Below are 20718 nucleotides of genomic sequence, written 5' to 3'. Positions count from 1 at the left end.
CACCCTCAAAATTATTGTCCATAAAATGGGGATAATAAAGCCACTGTGTGGATTAGATTAAACGGCAATAGGACAAATACCACGAACAGTATCTGAGGCACAGCAGATGTTTGATAAAACCTTCGTTCAATAAATATCGGAACTGCTACTCAGCAGAGGGCATTGGAGGGCTGCAATACTTAACTGTAAAGTGCTGTCTCCGAAGGAGCTTTCTCACTAAATTAGGAGCTAAACCGGTACATGAAGAGCTGCATAAAAAAGTGTTAAGTGCTAAATGAGATATTTGAAGAAATGTGCAGAGAAATGAGAGATAACTTCAAACTAAGCAAACTGAGGGGGAAACACCTCGAACAGAAGTCACTTCATCCGGGCCTTTAAGAGCAGGGAGGTCTGGATATGCAGGTAGGGTTGGGAAGGGTGCTCCTGGCAGAAAGAATCTGACGGGCAGTAAAGTGTGAGGACATGAAAGTGACTGCAGCATCAGACGAGACAGGCTGAGAGGTGAGGCTGGGCACACACAGTGGGGGCTTTGAAAGCCAGTGATCCACTCTTTAGAGTCTTAAGAGAACACTGCAGATTTCTGATAAATACCGTGATACCACACTGCTTTGTGAACAAACGTAAAATCGGGGGAAAGGCTCAGGTAGGGCGGGGAACAGACACACGAAACCATATAACAGACCCGTGCCTGTTTACTCCTGGTACCTTGAACTACATCAGTGGCAGCTGGGCGGAAAGCTTCCCCTAACCAAATGTAGGTCAAGGCGTCGGGAGACGCTCCCACAGGATGAAACAGGATAAATGGAACACTGCGGTTTATGGGCTGAATAATTTACATCAACCCTATTTACAACACAGGTACAGGGCACAGCAGAGCGGAGGACGGTGAAGAGCAGCAGGAATCTTCCAGGACTCAGCTCAGTGAGTACAGAGGGACGGCACGGAGCTTTTAGGCCAAGTGGTCTCTCCCTTCTTCTGCTTGACACGACTGTCACCTGCAAAAGTACTTAGCACCCAGCGAAACGTATAGAGCATGCTCAATAAATCTTAGCTGAATGAACACACGTGGGCAGCCGGTAATAAGACACTTCCTGAGCATCTGATACTATCCGGTTAGCTCTAAAATATATTCTTGACTTCAATGGAAAATATGTCACGCATATCTTTTTTTTGGTGGATGCTTAACCAGCCCTTCAGCTCCACAAAATCGACATATTCCAATCAAAACTCATTCTCTTCCTGCCCCCAAAATCTCCTTTTCTGCTTCCACCTACAAGGATGCAAGTATTTACATTTCCTTTTCTGTCTCAATACCATTTACGGAATATCGAGAGGGGCTTTCCTCACTGACCTATAATCCCAGCATTTTCATTCTGTACACTTATTTCCCAGATCCACGGGTCTGTTTCTCTATGCTGGCTTCTTGGATTTGGCTACTCCTATGTCAGTCCTACAATATTGAAATGAAAGCTGCTTTACAAGCAGAGTATGTTTTTATATTGAATTTGCTACTCTCAAACACTTCTAGAGAAACTTTTCAATGTGTCTGATTTCCCTCAAAACCTCAACTTAAATTGCATAACATTTACAGATTAACTAGAGAAAAAGGACCGTCTTTACAATACTGACTGTTACTCTGAATAAACAAGATGTTTCTCCAGTCAGTCTTCTTTTATATCCTATAGTAAAGTTTCATAGTTTTCCATACAGAGGTCCCGGCATTTCTTTTTACATGTATTCTTAAATATTTCGTAGTTTTTACTGCTTTTGAAACTAGGATCCTTTTTCCATTATATTTTCTAACCGGTTATTGCTGATATAAAGGAAAGCTATTTCAGTTTTATACTTCTCTTGTACCTATTTTCTGAGGCCAACGTGAAAGCTAACAACCTATCTTTTCAACCTTTCTGCAAAAAGAAGCTTCTATTAAGAGGTGAGTCCCTTTTATCTAATCAACATTTTAAATGTATATTCAACCTATTTCTCTCTCTCTCATTGCACACACATACACACGTGCGCACACACACACACACACACACAATCAGTGTTCCACACCTCTGCAAGTAACACTGCCCTGTACAAAACAGTTCCCCTGCTAGTCCTCAGCAAGAGCTTGGCTTCCCTTTTCCAACTTCAGGGCAACGGGACAGCTTAGCACAAAGAATGGTTCCCTTTATTCAGTTCTACCTTCTTCAGACAGCCAGCATTTTGGATGGCTACCATATCTATCCTAATTAGGGTCAAGTCAGGATCTTTTCTGCTCATGTGTTGTAACACACTCAAGGCTTCTAAATGCTTCTTTTCTCTTCTGTGCCCATTAAAATAAGAGAGAGCCTTTAACTTAGTTCAGCCTCGATGCTCTCCTTGAGCTGATGTGTCTCTGTCTAATCTTTATCAGTTCACTGATAATGGTCAGATATTTTCTCCTAATGGATAAAAATCACACATTAAACTGGGAGTTTTATATCAGGTTGTCCACCTTTAAAATGCTATGTTATTTCTCTTTGACATACTTCAATATTTTAAATTATACTTAAACATTTAAATGAACATTTTAATTTCATTAAAATACTTAAAGCCATGTCACGCGCATTTTGTTCTTAACGTAAACTATCCTCTAAATTGTGGGGTCATGGAACTAGCCTTTTCCAACAGAATGGGAGAAAGCATGGCATGTTCTCTCTTTGCTTGACTCACTGCTGGACACGCCCCCTCCATCTACGTAATCAAGAGGATTCCAGAGACCCTGAAGGAGGCAGGGCCGCAAGAAAGCAGGAGCCTGGTTCCCTGAATGACTGTGCAGAGCAGAGGCCCCCTCCTCACTGGACTGGACTGTGAATGGGAAATAAACCTTCATTATGTAAAGCCACCGAAATGATGTTGCTGTTCTGACAGCCTACCCCTAGCTAGAGAGTGACATGAGTTTAGAACAGCAGATAAAGTAAATAAAAAAGGTAATGACTAAGATTGAAACGAAGGAGGGGTTACAAGGATCCAGCAAATACTGGGCCTCATGAATTTGTACTTGTACCAATCCATACTAATAAACTCAAGTCAGCTACGTTAAACTACTTATTAAATCTGGCGGTTTAAAAATATAAGCAGCTAGTTCCTATTTTCGTTATACTAGGATGACAACGCGGGACCTGGGTTACCTCTTCGGGTTCACCAAGATTTTCATGGTGGCCCAATACATTTATTGACTCTGCTCAGTAGCTCTTTTCTTCAAGAATTCCTATTGTTTATAAGCTAGATGGCCAGCACCTATTCACTTCTTCTGAATGCCAGGTGTATTTCTCAATTCTATTCAATATGTTGCTAAGTTGACTAACTAGTGTTTCAGTGTATTTAATCAATTTTGTTTTGTCTTGGTTGTGTTTGTTCTTTTGGATGCAGTCTCCTTTCATCCAAGCCTGTTTTAAAAATCTGTTTAATAAAAGTAAAATCCACTTTGATCTCATTAAGGAGAAAAAGATATTTCATCTTCTGAAATTCTCTTGTTTTATAACAGTGATTTTTCTCTAAGCTCATACAACTTTGGGCCTTTTCTATTGTTGAACAGTTTTTTTCATAGATGTCATGATTTGTTTTATTTTTTCCACTTACTTATCCTTAAGTTGGATTTACTGGTCATTTTTTTTTCTTTTTTTTTTGCAGTGCACGGGCCTCTCACTGTTGTGGCCTCTCCCGTTGTGGAGCACAGGCTCCGGACACGCAGGCTCAGCGGCCATGGCTCACGGGCCCAACCGCTCCGCGGCATGTGGGATCTTCCCGGACCAGGGCACGAACCCGTGTCCCCTGCATCGGCAGGCAGACTCCCAACCACTGCGCCACCAGGGAAGCCCTACTGGTCATTTTTTATCCTGTCCAGATGACTCAAGACTGACTTAAAAGCAGGTCTTCTGTATCTTGTTCAACAGAGAAATCTGTCAGGTTTGACATAAAGACTATAGAGTTTTATCTTCAACTTCCCCACCTGGTACCTAGGTGTTAGCAGGTGTCCCTTTATAAAGATGGTAAGCAAGCTCATTTGTAAGGACTTGGACTGCATTTATCTCATAATAGACACTCCATCAGTTTTGTTACAGGGAAAAGACCTCTCCAGTACCAAGGAGGGACTCAATCTCCTTTGAAGGAATAAAAGCCAGAAGTTATTTCTACCACTCAGTAGAATACTGAATATAAGAATGTAAAACATTCCATAGGAGTGCAATGCATAGAAGTAAAATACACGCTCAAGTGCCCTCTCTTGGAAATTCAGAATGACAAAGCTAGTCCGAGGACCTCTGGTCCAAAGGAAGTCCCACAGCGTGCTGAGAAGCAAGAACAAGCAATCAGATGTGAAACGACTGTATAAAAGGGACTCCAGAGAAAGGAAGAAGGAAGGAAAGGACGGAGGGAAGGGGGGGCGTGAAGGAGGGAAGGTAGCAAGGATGCAGGCTCAAAGGGGCTGATTTTCATTAGTTATAAGTGATTGCAGAAATTTCTAACAGAATTAGAAAATGCTTTCAATATCAGAATGCTGTACAACAAATTTAATTGCCGTATATTTAGCAATTTTGTATAAGTCAATTTTTAAAACCAGGTTATTTTTGTGACTTATGTAGCACTATAAAAGACCACTTTACAAGAAGAAAAATGCTAAATTCATAAAAGAATTTTCAACTAACAGAGTTTTTCATTTGAACTACTAAATGCAACTATATTTTGTCCTTTAACCAACATGTTAGAATAGATAAACAGGCTTACCCTGAAAAATCCGCAGAATATTGTCCATAATCAAAGATATAGACTCTAGTAATTTGGCATACTGTGAGGTAACCCAAAGCAAACACAAAACAATATCTGGAAAACAAAAATAAGCTAGATTAGTGAAATAAAAAGATTCATTTTGTTAAAGAATACATTTTTAACTAATTTATTAACTATATGATACAGTTCAAAAAATTAAACATTACTAGATCTACTCCACAAATAGCTTTCTTCAACAAGTTTTAAAAATCTTTACTAGTGTCTGCTTCAGTTTACTTGAACTTTGTACCATCTTCAATGGTAAGTGCATTTAGTTCCTACCTTTATACATTTTTTCCTTCTGAAAAAACTCTGTACACCAAATTATGTATCTGAAAGTCATGCTTACAGCATGAAACTGAGTATGTTGAATATTGACATCTGTTCTGTTTATTCCTCCTTCTTCTAGAAAACAAAATCTAGTATGAAAATATTTGGCTGAAATATACATTAAACAAATTCTTAATAGGATTTTTAAAACTTGTCCTCAAGTGTCTAAAATCATAAACAGTGTGGGTCAGGTGGTATATACTCACATTTTAAAACATGAACGTTTAGTAATTTTCAGTCTTAAGATGTATAGGAGAGAGTTACAATAATTAAACACACAGTATGGGAAAAAGAATTTACATATCAATAGAACAGAAATCCACAGGCTCTAGGATATATAACATTGCATAAAATGAAGGCTGCAATGCAAATTAGCAGGAATGGATTGATTACCACCTAATTAGTTAACCACGTGGCTGGGGGAAGGGAGTTGTATCTTCATCTAAACAATTCTAGATGGATTAAAGAATTATGAATACAACATAAAACCAAATCACAAAGGGGCTGTGGATAAATATTCAAACATTCTCAAATTGGCGAAGGACTTTCTAAACATATATAATGAAGAAATCAACGGAAAAAGACCAACGTATTTGGCTAAGTTAAAACCTTAAACTTCTCAGGTTGGCAATTCAGGAGCTTTTATGAAAAGGTCCTTTCAAACTTTATACCAGGAGGTAATTCCGAGCTACTTGGATTATTCCTGAGCAAAGAAAAAGGGGGGAAAGCTTCCTATTCAAATGATTTACAGAGTTACTATATTCCTGATAGCTATATCTGATAAAATGGCACATGTGCATACCCACACACAAAACGCTGAGAAATCAAACCTAACATAACTTCTGAATATCATGTGGCAGATCGCATTTTCCAAAGAGGGCCCCATTTCACATGCTCTTCTACAACCTGCCCCTCTGTCCCCTCATGAGGGGGCGGAGTCTCTTTCTCTACCCGCTTTGAATCTCCATTGGCCCTCTAACTGCACTGACCAGTAGACTATGGTAGAAGGAACACTTTGCTAGCTCAGGCGCAGCCCATAATTAGCCTGGCAGTTTCTCCTTCCTGCCTTTTGGAAGTTGTTCGTCAGGAGAAAAGCATGACTGTCCCAAGACCAACACATGTACAGGCTCTGGAGGAGGGAGTGTCAGAGAGTGAGGTGCCAGAGAGCACTAAGTCTTCAGACATGTTACGTGAAGAAGCTGATGTCAGGTGAAAACGAGGGCTCGATTCGGCCGAACCTTTCCCGAATTCCTGACCCACAGAACAGTAAGCACTTTATTTTAAGCCACTGCATTTTGAGGTAGTGACGTAATCAGAACAGAAATTGGTAAGTGAAAACAGGGTGCTACCATAGGAAAAACCTAACACACACTGGCTGTAGGACAGGGAGCAGGTGGCAGCAGGAAAGGTCTCGAGGAGATTGCTACCGAAGACCTAAAGAGCAGGAGGGAAATTCTAACTGGAAGCAGAGAAAAGGCACCCCAGGCACCCCAGGTTATACAGTGACTGGGGAACACTGCTGCCTGCTGTAACGTGGAAGATAAGAAAAATACCCAATAAAAGTGCTGAAAGGTTTCTCTTAGATGCATACAACAAGGTAAGGGTAGAGAGAGATGAACTAAAAAAGAAAATGTGCAGGGTTTGAGCAGAACTTAGGAAAAATAGAAAGGGCTCAGGATAGTCTTTCTTGTCAGCAAAATATTCTTAAAGTAATCAGGGTAAAGATGAAGTCAAGGGTCTCTTGATGACACCTCAGAAAGATTTAAGGACAACTTTATAGAACCTCTTAGATTTAAAAAAAGGGTTTCTAAGAATCTTAAGGGTATATACCTCTTAGACTCTCTACGAGGCAAGAACACTTTTAGGAACCTTAAGGATGTTGTCCCACAGCACTTTCAGACCAAATTAAAAAGGAGACTATCAAAAAGAGATCTGCGGGTGCAGCTTTTGTCTAATGCAGGGGGTTATAATTAGATACACAGGAAGCCCACATCATTTTTAAGGGAGTTACATGAGATTGGACTGAAAGGGAGAGACAGCTCAAAATGAAAACAGAGCTTTGGGTGCCCAACTATCTACTGTTGGGTAGTAGGCTAAGAAAACTATTCAACTGCAAAATCCGGCTATTTCTTATGAAAAAGGAAGGAGAGCTCAGGGTGTGGAGTCAAGAGTCTAGAGGGTGAATCCAAGAGCCACAGAGAACCACTTGCAGGGACTAGGTCTGGGCCCTAATCAAGGAAGTGATAACAGGTGTCTGTCTGGAGTTCACAATTGTTACGGACCGGGGATTGCTAAGTGACCTGCCTTCCCCTCCTATTTGAACAAAAAGGTCTACTACAGCTATCCTATCACTGCTCACCACCGTATACTGGGTCCCCCAGGGGCCCCTTTAGTTTACTGGTCCTCACATGGAGAAGAACCACAGCCAAGAAGCCTCATCCGTACTAGACCTGACTGAGATGACGAGACAAAGACCTCGAGCTCGATGCCATAATGAGAGGAGACTCTGGGGGATCCTGGGAGCCAAGTAAGAGCATTTTTCATGTGGGATGACTGTGAACTTTGGGAGCCAGAGGACAGAAGGGCTCCTAAGGTTGCTGCCCCCAGTAACAACCCTCCCTGTTGCACATGTAGCTCTGCACCTCAAGAGCTGGAATATAATTCTCCTCACCTCGAATCTGGTCGAAATAACTTGGTTTACCAACAGAATACAATGGAAATGACTTCCTGCAACGTCAAGGCTAGGTCATAGGAAGTCTTGCTGCTTCCTCCTAGGTTTCTTGGAATGCTTGTCCTTGGCACACTGTCTCTGAGCCCAGCCATTACCTGTGAGCAGCTCAAGCCCACATGGAGAGGTAACATGCAGGTGCTCCAGTCAATCATCCCAGCTGATCTCCCAGCCAGCAGCCAACATCAACTGCCAGCCTTAGCAGGAAACCTTCTTGATGTCAAGCAGTCATGCTTTCAAATAACTGCAGTTCCAGCCAATATTTAATAACAACCACATGGGACCCTAGGCAAAAATTGTTCAGCTGGGTCTACTCAAAACAGAAAACCATGAAAAATAATGATAGATCACTGCTAAGACACTAAACTTGGGGTGATTTGTCCTGCTGCACTAGATAACTGAAATAATTCCTTAAAAAGAGTTTAGCTCAGGCTTCCCTGGTAGCGCAGTGGTTGAGAGTCCGCCTGCCGATGCAGGGGACGCGGGTTCGTGCCCTGATCCAGGAAGATCCCACATGCCGCGGAACGGCTAGGCCCGTGAGCCATGGCCGCTGAGCCTGCACGTCCGGAGCCTGTGCTCCGCAACGGGAGAGGCCACAACAGTGAGAGGCCCGCGTACCACCAAAAAAAAAAAAAGAGTTTAGCACACTAAAACGAATTGTAATTTAAAATAAGATACCTCGACCAGGCAGGGCTTATTGGATAAATGCAAGAATGATTCAGTAAAGGAAGACTAGTAATATGTATCATCATAGTGGTGAGTCAAAGGGGAAAAATAGTTATAACAGATACATAGAAAGGCATTTAATAAAATTCTATTATGTCTCCACAAAACAAATAGAACTCAGTAAACTAAGGGAAGAGGATGCTTTCTTAACATTAAAAAGATCTCTCAAAATATTCAGTACTTTGTTGGCCCTGAAACGCTAGTAATTCATGGGGGAAAGCACATGAAAGTTTGTGAAGTGGGAAAGAAGAGGTATATGTGTTAGTGTAAAATAACTTACTTTTAGACTTATTTTGAAAATTCAAATAACATTAGAGTCCACTCCCCTCAAATCTCTAAATTTAGCATCATAATCCCAAGCAAAATCCCAACAATACTTTTTTTTTTTTTTTTTTTTTTTGACTGGGGCACGAACCCGTGTCCCCTGCATCGGCAGGTGGACTCTCAACCGCTGCGCCACCAGGGAAGCCCCCAACAATACTTTTAGTGGAACCTGATTAGTTGACTTGCAAGGTCTTCTGGAAAACTAAACAAACATATGACGAGGAGGACTTGCCCTCTCCTACCAGATAAAAGAATACGTCACGGTGATTCATAATGCAGTATTGATGCAGAAACAGGCCAAAAGATTAACCTTACAGAGAAGAAGGTTCAAAAAAAAGACTCACTGTACAACTGAAAGTTTTGGTAATTATAAAGCTGGCATATGAAATTAGTGGGAAAAAGATGAATGAGGCAAATGAAGTGTAAAATGTTAGCTCTCCTTTCAGAAATAAAAATAGTTTTCGAGTTCACACACATACAAAAATCCAGTCAGACTGTGAAAAAAAATAAGACAGTAAAAAGTCTAGAATAAAACACAAAAGAATATCCTCAAATTTCTGGAACTGGGGAAACCTCCATAAGCATGACAAAAATCATAAATGCCACAAAGACAAAATGTGACAATATTTATTATATAGAGATTATTGGAAATTTCTGTATGAGAGATGACAGAAAATTAAATAAGTAACAGAAATTATCTACTACATGTTGGTTAATATCCCTAATGATGAAATTCTACAAGTCAACAAAGAAAGAAATTAAGAATTCAAGTGAAAAAATGGATGAGAATGTGAATGATCAAATTATAGAATAAAAAAATCATAACGGCCAGTCCATTTAGAAAAATAAATTAGATTCATGATAAAGAATGACCAGAAAATAATAATAATAATCCAGAAATGCATATTAGAATTATAATACTTATCCAATATAAAAAGTTTAAAAGTAGATAATACTTTAAGACTGGCAAAAGTTTAAAAGTAGGGACTTCCCTGGCAGTCCAGTGGTTAAGCCTCCGCGCTTCCACTGCAGGGAGCACGGGTTTGATCCCTGGCTGGGGAACTAAGATCCCACATGCCATGCACAGAGCAGCCAAAAAAAAAAGACTAGTAAGACTGGCAAAAGTTTAAAAGTAGATAATATCCAGTTTGGGAGGGAAAAACAGACATTCGCAAACATAGCTGGTAGGGATGAAATTTTAAACATCTTTTTTCGGTAGTGATTTTGCAGCATACCTCAGAATTTGTACATACTCTTTGAACCGCCAATTTCACTGCAAGAAGTCTATCCTAAAAAATAAAAATACTTATATATATGCACAAGGATACATACAAAGATATTCACTAAAGCACTGTATTTAATGATAAAAATGGGAAACCAGCTAAATGTCTCCAATGATATTAGCTATAATAAATGTAAATAATAAAATAAATAGAAAGCCACACTACAGCATTCAGTAACAGTGAATAAAGAGGTATCTATATGTACACACAATGGAAGGCAGAGTCAAGTGGAAAAAGTAAGCTAAAGAACAGTGGGCTTAAAATGCAATCCCATTCTAGATTCTCTATATATGTACACATATGTATGTATATATATAAACATATACGGATATATCATGGAAAAAGTTCTAGAGCAGAACTGTAGCAGACACTCTAGGCTGACTCGCTCCATGTGCATTTCCATCTCTGTTCACCCTTGCTTTCCTTGCCTATAGAGGCCAAAGGCTAAATATTCCATTTCCCAGCCTCTCTTGCCATTAGAGGTGGCAAGAGACACAGCTCTGCCTATGAGGTGTACGCAGGCGTCTGCTGAGGCTCCTGGGAAGGTACGCGTCTGTGTGGCCCATGGTGGTGGCCGTCTGCAGGAGTGTTCCAGATCCGGCTCATACCAGCTTATGAAGGCTGTTAATTTTTCAAGAGTTTTTGTAAAGTGGTTGTTAAACTCAGCCATTACTAAAAACTAAATGATATAAACATAAGATGAAAGAAATTATCTTTCAAAGGTATTAAATGTCAAACTCATCACTCCTCCATCACTTCTTGACTTTTGCTATTTTCTCTGCTCTTGAGGTGACTTCCATCTCCTGTATCTGTGCGGTAGAAACAGTATGTAATTGTGAGCTACTGAGCATTTCTTCCCAATTCCACATTCAGGGGCATCAAGTGAGTAGCTTTAAATCCACCGTGGTGGAAGTATTTACACCTTGAAAACTGGCAAACACTATAGAATGTTTAAAGCCGGGATCATCAAACTGAAGCCTGTAGGACAAATCCCGCCCCCTCCTTGCTGTTACATAAATGAAATTTATCTGACCACACCTATGCCCGTTTACATACATATTGTCTATGCCTGCTTTTGCCTTAGAAGAGCTAAGCTGAATAGTTGCACCAGCAACTGCAAGGCCCTCAAAGCCTAAAATATTTACTATCTGGCCCTTTACGGAAGAAGCTGGCTGAGCCGAATTAGAAGTAATGAAGAGAACGCCAACAATGCACGTTAAACTTGTAAAAGTGTGTCATGACCTGTAGCCACTACACTGTGAACAGCCAAAAAAAAGGAGGAAATCTTATTCTTCCAGTATTTAAAAACGGTTATTCAATTCAGCAAAGAAGTTGCTCTTACTCACATTACGGACAAGGAGAGTGAAGTGCTCACATATATCTTTATCGCTTCACTTTCAATTTACTCATTAATGTAAACAAAAATATCAACCGACATTCATAACGGAACAACACTTGTTTGCCCGTGATGTGAGGAACTTCTTTACTGAACTGGAGAAAAATCTGTAGTCTAATTCTGTCAAATCATGGTTGAATTGCAACCATAGGTTAGTTATGAGTTTGTCAAAAGCCAATGAAAGCATTCTGTGAGAATCAAAGAACAAGAGGGGATACACGCAGCTGGTGTGGTGTGAATTCCTTCTGCCCAGAATACGGATCTGACTGCTGCTGCAGCAAGCATCTTGCATCCATGAAGCAGCGACCTAACAGGCGAAGGACAGCACCGCAGAACAAGAAACCTGCTCCTTTAATAAACACTGCTGAGCAGCTACACTGGCTCTGAATAACCTAAGTCCAGAAAAAAATCTCAGGTGGTGGTTTTTTTCTGCAACTGAAATGTATTCCTAACTGATACCAAAGCACACCAAACTTTTGTTGTTATCTTTTCTTCTGAGATAGACTGCAGGAAAGGGTGATGGGGAAAGCCCCTGATTTTTCAAGTGCACACAACAGCAGAGGAAAGCAGACATATAAGCCAATACATACGGGCACGATATTCTTATAAGTGCTATGGTCACTGCATGGGTTTCACTGAATGTCTTCCAACAGAAAAATATGCATGCAAATAAAATCCAGACAGACATGATCTAGATTTAAATAATGGCCCCATCACTTTTTACTCTTCCTATCTGTGTGATCTTAAGAAAGTTTCTTTACTTCTGAACCGTAGTTCTCTCCCTTATAAAAGGCAGACACACAGGGAGGGAGCCTGACTATGCTAACTGAATCACTGTGGTCTCGCCCTCCTTGCAACGGACCAGTTTACATGTGGGCATAAAACTTAAGTACGGTCAATGAAACATGACACAGAGCTTTTGGAAAGGCTTTCTCCTTGAAGTAGGACACTTGCTACTGTCATGTTGATAAGCCCAGCTTATAAAAGGAGCGAGCCTACAGACAATATGCTGACATGGCGAAGCAGAAAAGCTATATAGAACAAAAAATAGAACTTTTTGATGCCCTCATTAAAACTGAGTTGCTGAGTTAACCAACAAGAACTGCCTTGCCTCAGGACTTCTTGCTTCAGGAGGTAAATCTTCCTGTACTGTTACACCATTATACCACTATGAGCTGGGATTTCTGCTCTTTGCAGTTTTTCAAAGCACCCTGATATTATCATCACTCATAACAAAATTAAATCAACAAGATTTGAAGAGTTCCAGAAAGAACCTTTTATTACTCATTAAAATATGAATGTTGAATGACTGCCCCATTTTAAAAACAGAAACCACATCTAAAATACCCATTCTCTAGATATTAGATACAAATTGGAAATTGTTCAGGGAAAAACAAAGTGCTCAGGGACTATGGAAACTAATGGGCTAGCAATGCTGTGAACTGAGAAAGAATTTCTCCCCAAATGAGGAAAACAGGCAACATCAACAAAAGGTTCAAAATCTTGATGGGAATAAAGACAAAAACTAATAAATGAGGAGCTGTTTTAATGTGCTGAAATCAAATTAAACTGTTCACTTTCCAAGGTGCCTGAGCTCAGACGGCTTTGGGTGCTGCCCAGATTCAGGAAAGGCCTGCATAGCTGAGTACTAACTGCATTTTCTCCTTATTTTGCCTTCCCCACTGTCTATACTCTCCAAGGCTCTCTTGGAAATCTTGAAATCAGGTAGCCTAAGTCCTCAAACTTTACTCTTCTCTTTCAAAACATTCTGCAGTCTTTGCATTTCTAAGTAATTTTTGAAGCCACTTTAAAAATACAAGGAACACTGTAAAACAAAAAGTATGTAAGCAAACAGAGAAAAACAATTAAGGAGACGGGCCTCCCTGGTGGCGCAGCGGTTAAGAATCCGCCTGCCAGTTCAGCGGACCTGGGTTCGAGCCCTGGTCCGGGAAGATCCCACATGCCGCGGAGCAATTAAGCCCGTGTGCCACAGTTGCTGAGCCTGCGCTCTAGAGCCTGCGAGCCACAACTACAGTGCTCTGAGCCCTCGTGCCTAGAGCCCGTGCTCTGCAACAAGAGACACCACCGCAATGAGAGGCCCTCACACCGCAGCAAGGAGTGGCCCCCGCTCGCTGCAAATGGAGGGGGCCTGCACACAGCAACAAAGACCCAACGCAGCCAAAAATAAATAAATAAAGTAAGTACATTAAAAAAAATTATACAATGGAACTTTAAAAAATAATTAAGGAGAAAGTAAAGTTAGTATTCAGATGTTACAAGTGCTGTGCACGTTAGACACGCGGATCAATGAACAGAACAAACAGTCTAGAGATAAAGTCACACATATATGGTGAATTGCAATTCAAAACAGAAAAGACGGTATGTGGACAAATAGTGCTGGGACAAATGGATACACACACGGAAGAAAACTAATTTCAACCCTTGCCTCATAGCACACACAAAAAAATTAACTCAGACTGGATCACTGACATAAGCATAAAAACTAAAACCATAAATCTAGAAGAAAATATTTATAACCTTAGGCAGGCAAAGACATCTTAGAAAAGACACAGAAAGCTCTAAAGTATCAAATAAAAAATTGTTAAATTGACTTCATCAAAACTTAAAAGTTCTATTTGTCAAAAGTCACCACCAAGAAGACGAAAAGGCAAGTCACAGGTTGGGAGAATATATCCACATACCTGCAAAAGACTTACAACCAGAAAACAGAAAGAATGAATTATAAGATAGTAATAAAATTCAAGTCAGAAGGTTCGAATAAACGTGTCCCAAAAGAAGATGTACAATTGGTCAAAAAGGCAAGAAAAGATGCTTGACATCATCAGTCAGGAGAAATCTAAATTAAAATCATAGTGAAATTCCACTGTACACACATTAGAATGACTAACATTGAAAAGACAGATAAAACCAAGCGTTGATGAGAAGGTAAACGACTGGTGCTCTCACACATTGCCTGTAGGAGTGTGAAATGGTAAAACCACTTTGGGGAAGTCTGGCAGTTTCTTATATGATTAAACATACTCTTACCCTATGTCCCAGCAAATCCTCCCTAGGTATTTACGTAAAAGAAATGAAGACATATATCCATAAAAAGACTTGTACAAGAATGTTTTAGAACTTTTATTCCTAATAACCCAAATTTGGGGTTTTTTTTTAAATACATACAATGTTTTTTAAGATTTTTTTTGATGTGGACAGTTTTTTTTTTTTTAAGTTTTTATTGAATTTGTTACAATATTGCTTCTGGTTTTTATGTTTTGGTTTTTTGGCTGCAAGGCATGTGGGATCTTAGCTACCTGGCCAGGGGTTGAACCCGCACCCCCTGCTTTGGAAGGTAAAGTCCTAACCACTGGAGCGCCAGGGAAGTCCCCCAAATTTTGAAATAATCCAAATGACCATTGATAGACAGGTGAAAGGATATGTAAATGGTGGTATATTCACACATTGGAAGGGTACTCAGTAATAAAAGGAACATACTGTTGATCAACACAGTGACACGAATGAATTTTAAAACATTAAGCTGAGTTTAAAAAGCCAGACACAGAAGATTACTTACTATATACTTCAACTTATATGAACTTCTAAAACAGGCAAGCTAATCTATGGTGATAGAAAGCAGATAGCTGGTGGCAGGGGACTGGGCTAGAATGATTACAAGCGGAATGAAGGAACTTTGGGGGATGAGTGAGGTGTCCTGTCTCTGGATTTGGGTGGTGGTTACACAGGTCTATACATTTGTCCAAACTCACGGAACTGGTGGTTCTATTTTGTTTTAGGTAAATTTTATCTAAATAAAGTTGATTTAAAAATTATTTGAGGGCTTCCCTGGTGGCGCAGTGGTTGGGAGTCCGCCTGCCGATGCAGGGGACACAGGTTCGTGCCCCGGTCCGGGAGGATCCCACATGCCACGGAGCGGCTGGGCCCGTGAGCCATGGCCGCTGAGCCTGCGCGTCCGGAGCCTGTGCTCCGCAACGGGAGAGGCCACAACAGTAAGAGGCCCGCGTACCGCAAAAAAAAAAAAAAAAAAAAATTATTTGGAAGAAAATTTTACAATCTCCATTGCAGATTCCTTCTCAACCTGGGGCTCCAGGGTTCAGTCCTCTTCTCCATTTGCACCTATTTCCAAAAGGATTTCCAGTTCCATGATTTTAAGCTGTGTAGGTGTTTACCTACTGCTGTATACCAACAGCACCCAGATTTTATATCTCTAGATTAGACGTGTCTCCTAACCTCCAAGCTCAAACAATCAACAAGCTACTTAACATCTCTATTTGGTTGCCTAACAAGCATCTCAAATTTATCATGTTCAAAATAGAAATTCTGACCTCACCAAAACAATTCCTCTCCCTAGTCTTCTCTGTCTTGATGAATGGCATCATCTTTCACCCAGTTGCTTTGCCCCAAAAACTAAAGGCATTTTTGATGTATCTCTATACTCACATCCCATATCCGAATCTTCATATCTATCTTCATAGTTCACATCATGTATGACCCACATCCATTTTCAAATCTATCATCAAAATCTATCCTGGACTGAGTAATTCCCACTGGAAGCAGGTCCAGGCCTGGACCACTGTACGAGCATCCTGACTAGCCCCCTGCTCCCACACCCTCCCAAGTCTGTTATACACACAGCATCCAGAATGTTCAGGACTTGCCAGCAGCCACCCACCACACTTAGAACAAAATCCAAATTTCTTCACGAACTTTTGTTGCCCCGGAATCTAACTTAAAAAAAAAAAAGAGTTCTTTCTTTGGTTCTACTGGATGAATGAAACACATTTACAGAGGCTTCTATTTTGATAACTTAAGAAATAAAGAATTATTTAAGACAGATGAAACTAGAATATTACTGAAGCTTAGAGAAGCCTGGCAACACTGAGATCACCCATCACACATGCACACAGGTGATCACTGGAATTCCAGCAATTCGAGGGAGGATAAGTTAGTCACCATCAGTGTTGTCTCAGGTTGGTCACGATTTGCTGAAACAGGGCTCCATTTCACTTTAAAGTTAACTGTGTTCTTTTATCATCGTTTCTTGCTAAACTGTCCTGAGTCTTATTTGATTCCCCTCCCTCTGTCTCGATGGCCCTGCTAAGTGAAAACTGTAAAGCTGACAGAAGGTAAACTCAGGTTAAAACTGCTAGGGGGTCACAACAGCCTTTAAGTCAGGGGTCAAATTTTCTTCCAGTTGGTATCTCCAAACCTTACCTCTACTTACTGGCATATAACCCTGCATATCATAGGTTATTATGTAATTTTGAAGAGAGACTCCATTCAGTTTAAAAAGCAAACACCTCTAAGTAAATACTTCTCCAAACCTACACTCCGTTCGTTTCAAAATCTATTCCAAAATTACTATCCACAATTACATATTTCCATTTCTAGAATACACCATTTCAAATTAAATAATCAAAACTATAATTCACTTAATCTAGTTATTTCTACATTTTAATCTATATAAATAGCAATAAATGTAAGCCAAGAACTGTTGGTACAAAAAAGCAGTAAATATTGGCAGGGGGTGGACACTAGATTTAACTCCAAAGATGGCACTAGTGAGAAACAGAGTTTGCAAAGTACTTAATAAATGATTTACAGGATCTTAAAAATAGGCTTTGGTAACAAGTAACCAGAAAACTGTACAATACTCACATTAACTAGCCAGAGAGACAACTGGCTAAAATGCTAAATATGTACACAGGTAAAAATTTTTGCACTAAAAATACAACAGTCATGTGAATACAAACACAGTTATTAGACATAATGAGAGTTTGCTGACCTACGGGCGAATGACGTAAAGCAAAGGTGAGTGTTCTATTTCTGGGTATATTTCAAAACAGGATCTTAAGCCTGATAAAGTCAGCAGAGACCTGGAAAGATGACTGCTTAAAAACTGTTCAAGTTTCCTATGTAAAAATTTATGATGAATCAAGTCTGTTCGCTTTCATTTAGTGGCTATTATGTGCAAGGCAACCTGAAGAGTTATTTTTCTACGGGGTGGCATTCGGAGGTGGCCTAAATATGAAGCTGTTATTCTAAAACCAGCATCCCGGAGTGCGCTCGGCTTTTCCTTCACCTCTACTTTTATGAAAGTAACACGTGCACCATTTCAAAGTCGAAGGGTCTGACACCGGTCACCAGGACAGAGCCTTCCACAGCCCTACACCCCACATGCAGGCTCTGCTCTCCAGAGGCTGCCAGGCCAGTTCCCGGATCCAGCCCTGGACTTGGCAGGACAGACTAGCTGGTCCTCAACAGCACCATCCTCGCAGGCACTTCGGTTTCGGCTTCTTATGCCATCTCCAGCCCCCGTCTTGTAGTTTACACCTCTTTGATGTTTCACTACCATTTAAGTGGAGTTTCAGATAAATGTGTGTGTTTAATCTGCTACAATTAACTGCAAGTCTCAAAACTTAGTTTTATAACCATCATCAAAACATCAGTTTTCTAAAATCTTTTTGATAGTATCTGCATTTTATTCTAATAGGCCAGTCATAAATTTAATGGAATTTTAATAAATGTGATCCTTAACGTTTCTTGTTCTTTTTACTTTGTGTACAATAACACATTCTAAGATATATCATTTCTGGGACTTCCTGGTGGCGCAGTGGATAAGACTCCATGCTCCCAATGCAGGGGGCCTGGGTTTGATCCCTGGTCAGGGAACTAGATCCCACGTGCATGCTGCAACTAAGAGCTTGCATGCCACAACTAAGGAGCCAGTGAGCTGCAACTAAGGAGCCCGCCTGCCACAACTAAGACCTGGTGCAACCAAATAAATAAATATTTTTTTAAAAAATACATTATTTCTGCTAAAGTATTAGAACCAAAGGTTAAGTTTATCCTCAGGTAACCAATAGGTGACTATCAACTATCTAACCACATGATGTCTTTAAGAACCAAGTTGAAAGCCTCCTTCCACTATCACCACATTTATAAACACACCCTCTTAAAGATACACAGTAGCCATTCTTCACATTTTTAGATCACGTGTCTCATCTCTTCCCAGAGTTGGTTTGTTAAAGATGTCCCTTTGACTCCACACACTTGCCTTTTATAGAAGGAACAATAAGATATGGCTTCTCCATCTCAAGAACCTGACATCGAGCCAGGAACAACGGTCACAATGTCTGGCAGCCGATCGTGACTGCAGTGCTGGGTTTCCCGGGATCAGCCATCAAAATGCCAGTCACCCGTCTCACTATGTCTATTTAGAGCGTCTTAATCGCATTTTGTGAAAACTGCTCTCTTAGATGTCCGTATCCTTCACTAGACCGCACTCCTTGAAGACTTCAGACATCTGCGTGTCTGAGCCTGGCGTGGTGCCTGACAAAGAGAAGGCGTTCTGTGAAGAGGCAGAACAGAAGCAGCGTGAAAAGATCATCGCAGGCCAGGGAAGCAAGTGAAGGCTCCCCTCGGGAGGACAGCAACAACATCGACGTAGCTGCAGACACGGAGCAGGACAGGCACAGAAAAGATGACGCCGCCCAGTCAGGCTGAGTGCCCAGGGCCAAGACTGGTCAGCCTGACGCCTACCTAGTGAAAACTGGGAGAAACAACAGGAAATGAGCTTAGTGGGTAAAATGGATTCAGAGTTTTCTGAAGGGCCGTGAGTTTCTCGACTGAGTATTGAGGCTATTCTCCCACAGGCGTCCAAAGATTTTTGAACAAAGAGCAATACGATGAAATAGTTTTTAGGCAAATAATAAAGACTAACCCATATATATGATGGATGGTAAGACAGAAGGCTGGGAGTCAGAAGAGCACTTACACAGCAGGAGGAAATAAGTTCCGAGCTAAGACAGGGGATGGGACAGCAAATGCTAAGGATTTCCTAGGAGGAACTAAAAAATATCTCGTAACATACTGGCTACAGAAACTAAGAAGAAAAAGTCAGGTTTGTAAATTAGGGTGTATCAGGAGAACACAGAAGTCGATTCTGGAGTGAAGACTGGCCCGGCTGGAAAGCTGGCTTGATCTCTTCCCAGCTGGTGACTCCAGCCAAGCTGTTCAATGAAGCCTCAGTCCTCTCCTCTTTTCCATGTACATTTTTTCTTAGATGATTTCATTGAATTCTAAGCCTTGAAAGCCTAACACCAGGCTTGTCTGCCTGCTGTCCCGACACGAATATCTAATGAGGCCTCTCAGACTTAACCTGGCAGAGAAAGCCCTCCTGCCCAGTAAGCGGCTTCTCCCTCCATCCCCCCCATTCCCACCTAACACAGTCCACCCGGCCGCTGAGGCCAGAAAAAGTCGATTCCTCCCTTGTCGTCACACCCCACAACCAATCTGCAATCCAATCCCACTAGTTCTACCTCTGAAACCGAGCCCGTATCTACCCACCCCTCCCCATCTCCACTGCTACCCTCCTGTCTCCCATCTGACTTGCCCGCTGTCTCTGACTGGTGGTCCTTCCACCACGCCCACCCTCTAACAATCCTATCCACACAGAGCAGTGGGAACAATGTTGTGACACTACTTAGAATTCCCTGGTGGGCTCCCACTGCACTTAAAACTACAATCTGTTACAAAACAGAAACAGAGTTACAGATGTAGAAAACAAATTTATGGTTACCAAGGGGGAAAGTGGGGGGAGGAACAAATTGGGAGATTGGGATTGACATATACACGCTACTTAGATAACTAGTAAGGACCTACTGTATAGCACAGGGAACTCTACTCAGTACTCTGTAATGACCTATATGGGAAAGGAATCTAAAAGAGACTGGATATATGTATATGTATAACTGATTTGCTTTGCTGTACAGCAGAAACTAATGCAACATCGTAAATCAACTATACGCCAATAAAAATTGATTTAAAAAAAACAAGTTGGGCTTCCCTGGTGGTGCAGTGGTTGAGAGTCCACCTGTCGATGCAGGTGGCACGGGTTCGTGCCCCGGTCCAGGAAGATCCCACGTGCCGCGGAGCGGCTTGGCCCGTGAGCCATGGCCACTGAGCCTGTGCGTCCGGAGCCTGTGCTCCGCAACGGGAGAGGCCACAACAGTGAGAGGCCCGCGTACCGCAAAAAAAAAAAAAAAAAAAAAAAAGGGACACGTTAAAATAATATAGTAATTGAACTTGGTCTTTTTTCTTGAGCATTGTTGTGCTAC

General features: G+C 41.0%; 1 protein-coding gene across 1 annotated transcript in view; it reads right to left on the bottom strand.

Moving 5' to 3' along the window:
- Window positions 1-20718, bottom strand: part of MBOAT2 (membrane bound O-acyltransferase domain containing 2) — a 113765-nt gene that overhangs the window by 31803 nt on the left and 61244 nt on the right. The window contains exon 4 of the mRNA XM_060027132.1: window positions 4750-4845. Within this exon, the coding sequence (XP_059883115.1) occupies window positions 4750-4845 (96 nt within the window). The remainder of the gene's footprint in view (window positions 1-4749; window positions 4846-20718) is intronic.

The sequence above is a fragment of the Delphinus delphis genome, chromosome 12, assembly GCF_949987515.2.
Source record: "Delphinus delphis chromosome 12, mDelDel1.2, whole genome shotgun sequence".
In the NCBI taxonomy this organism is placed as follows: Eukaryota; Metazoa; Chordata; class Mammalia; order Artiodactyla; family Delphinidae; genus Delphinus; species Delphinus delphis.
The sequence above is the reverse complement of the archived record's forward strand: the minus strand, read 5'-3'. Positions and strand labels throughout refer to the sequence as shown.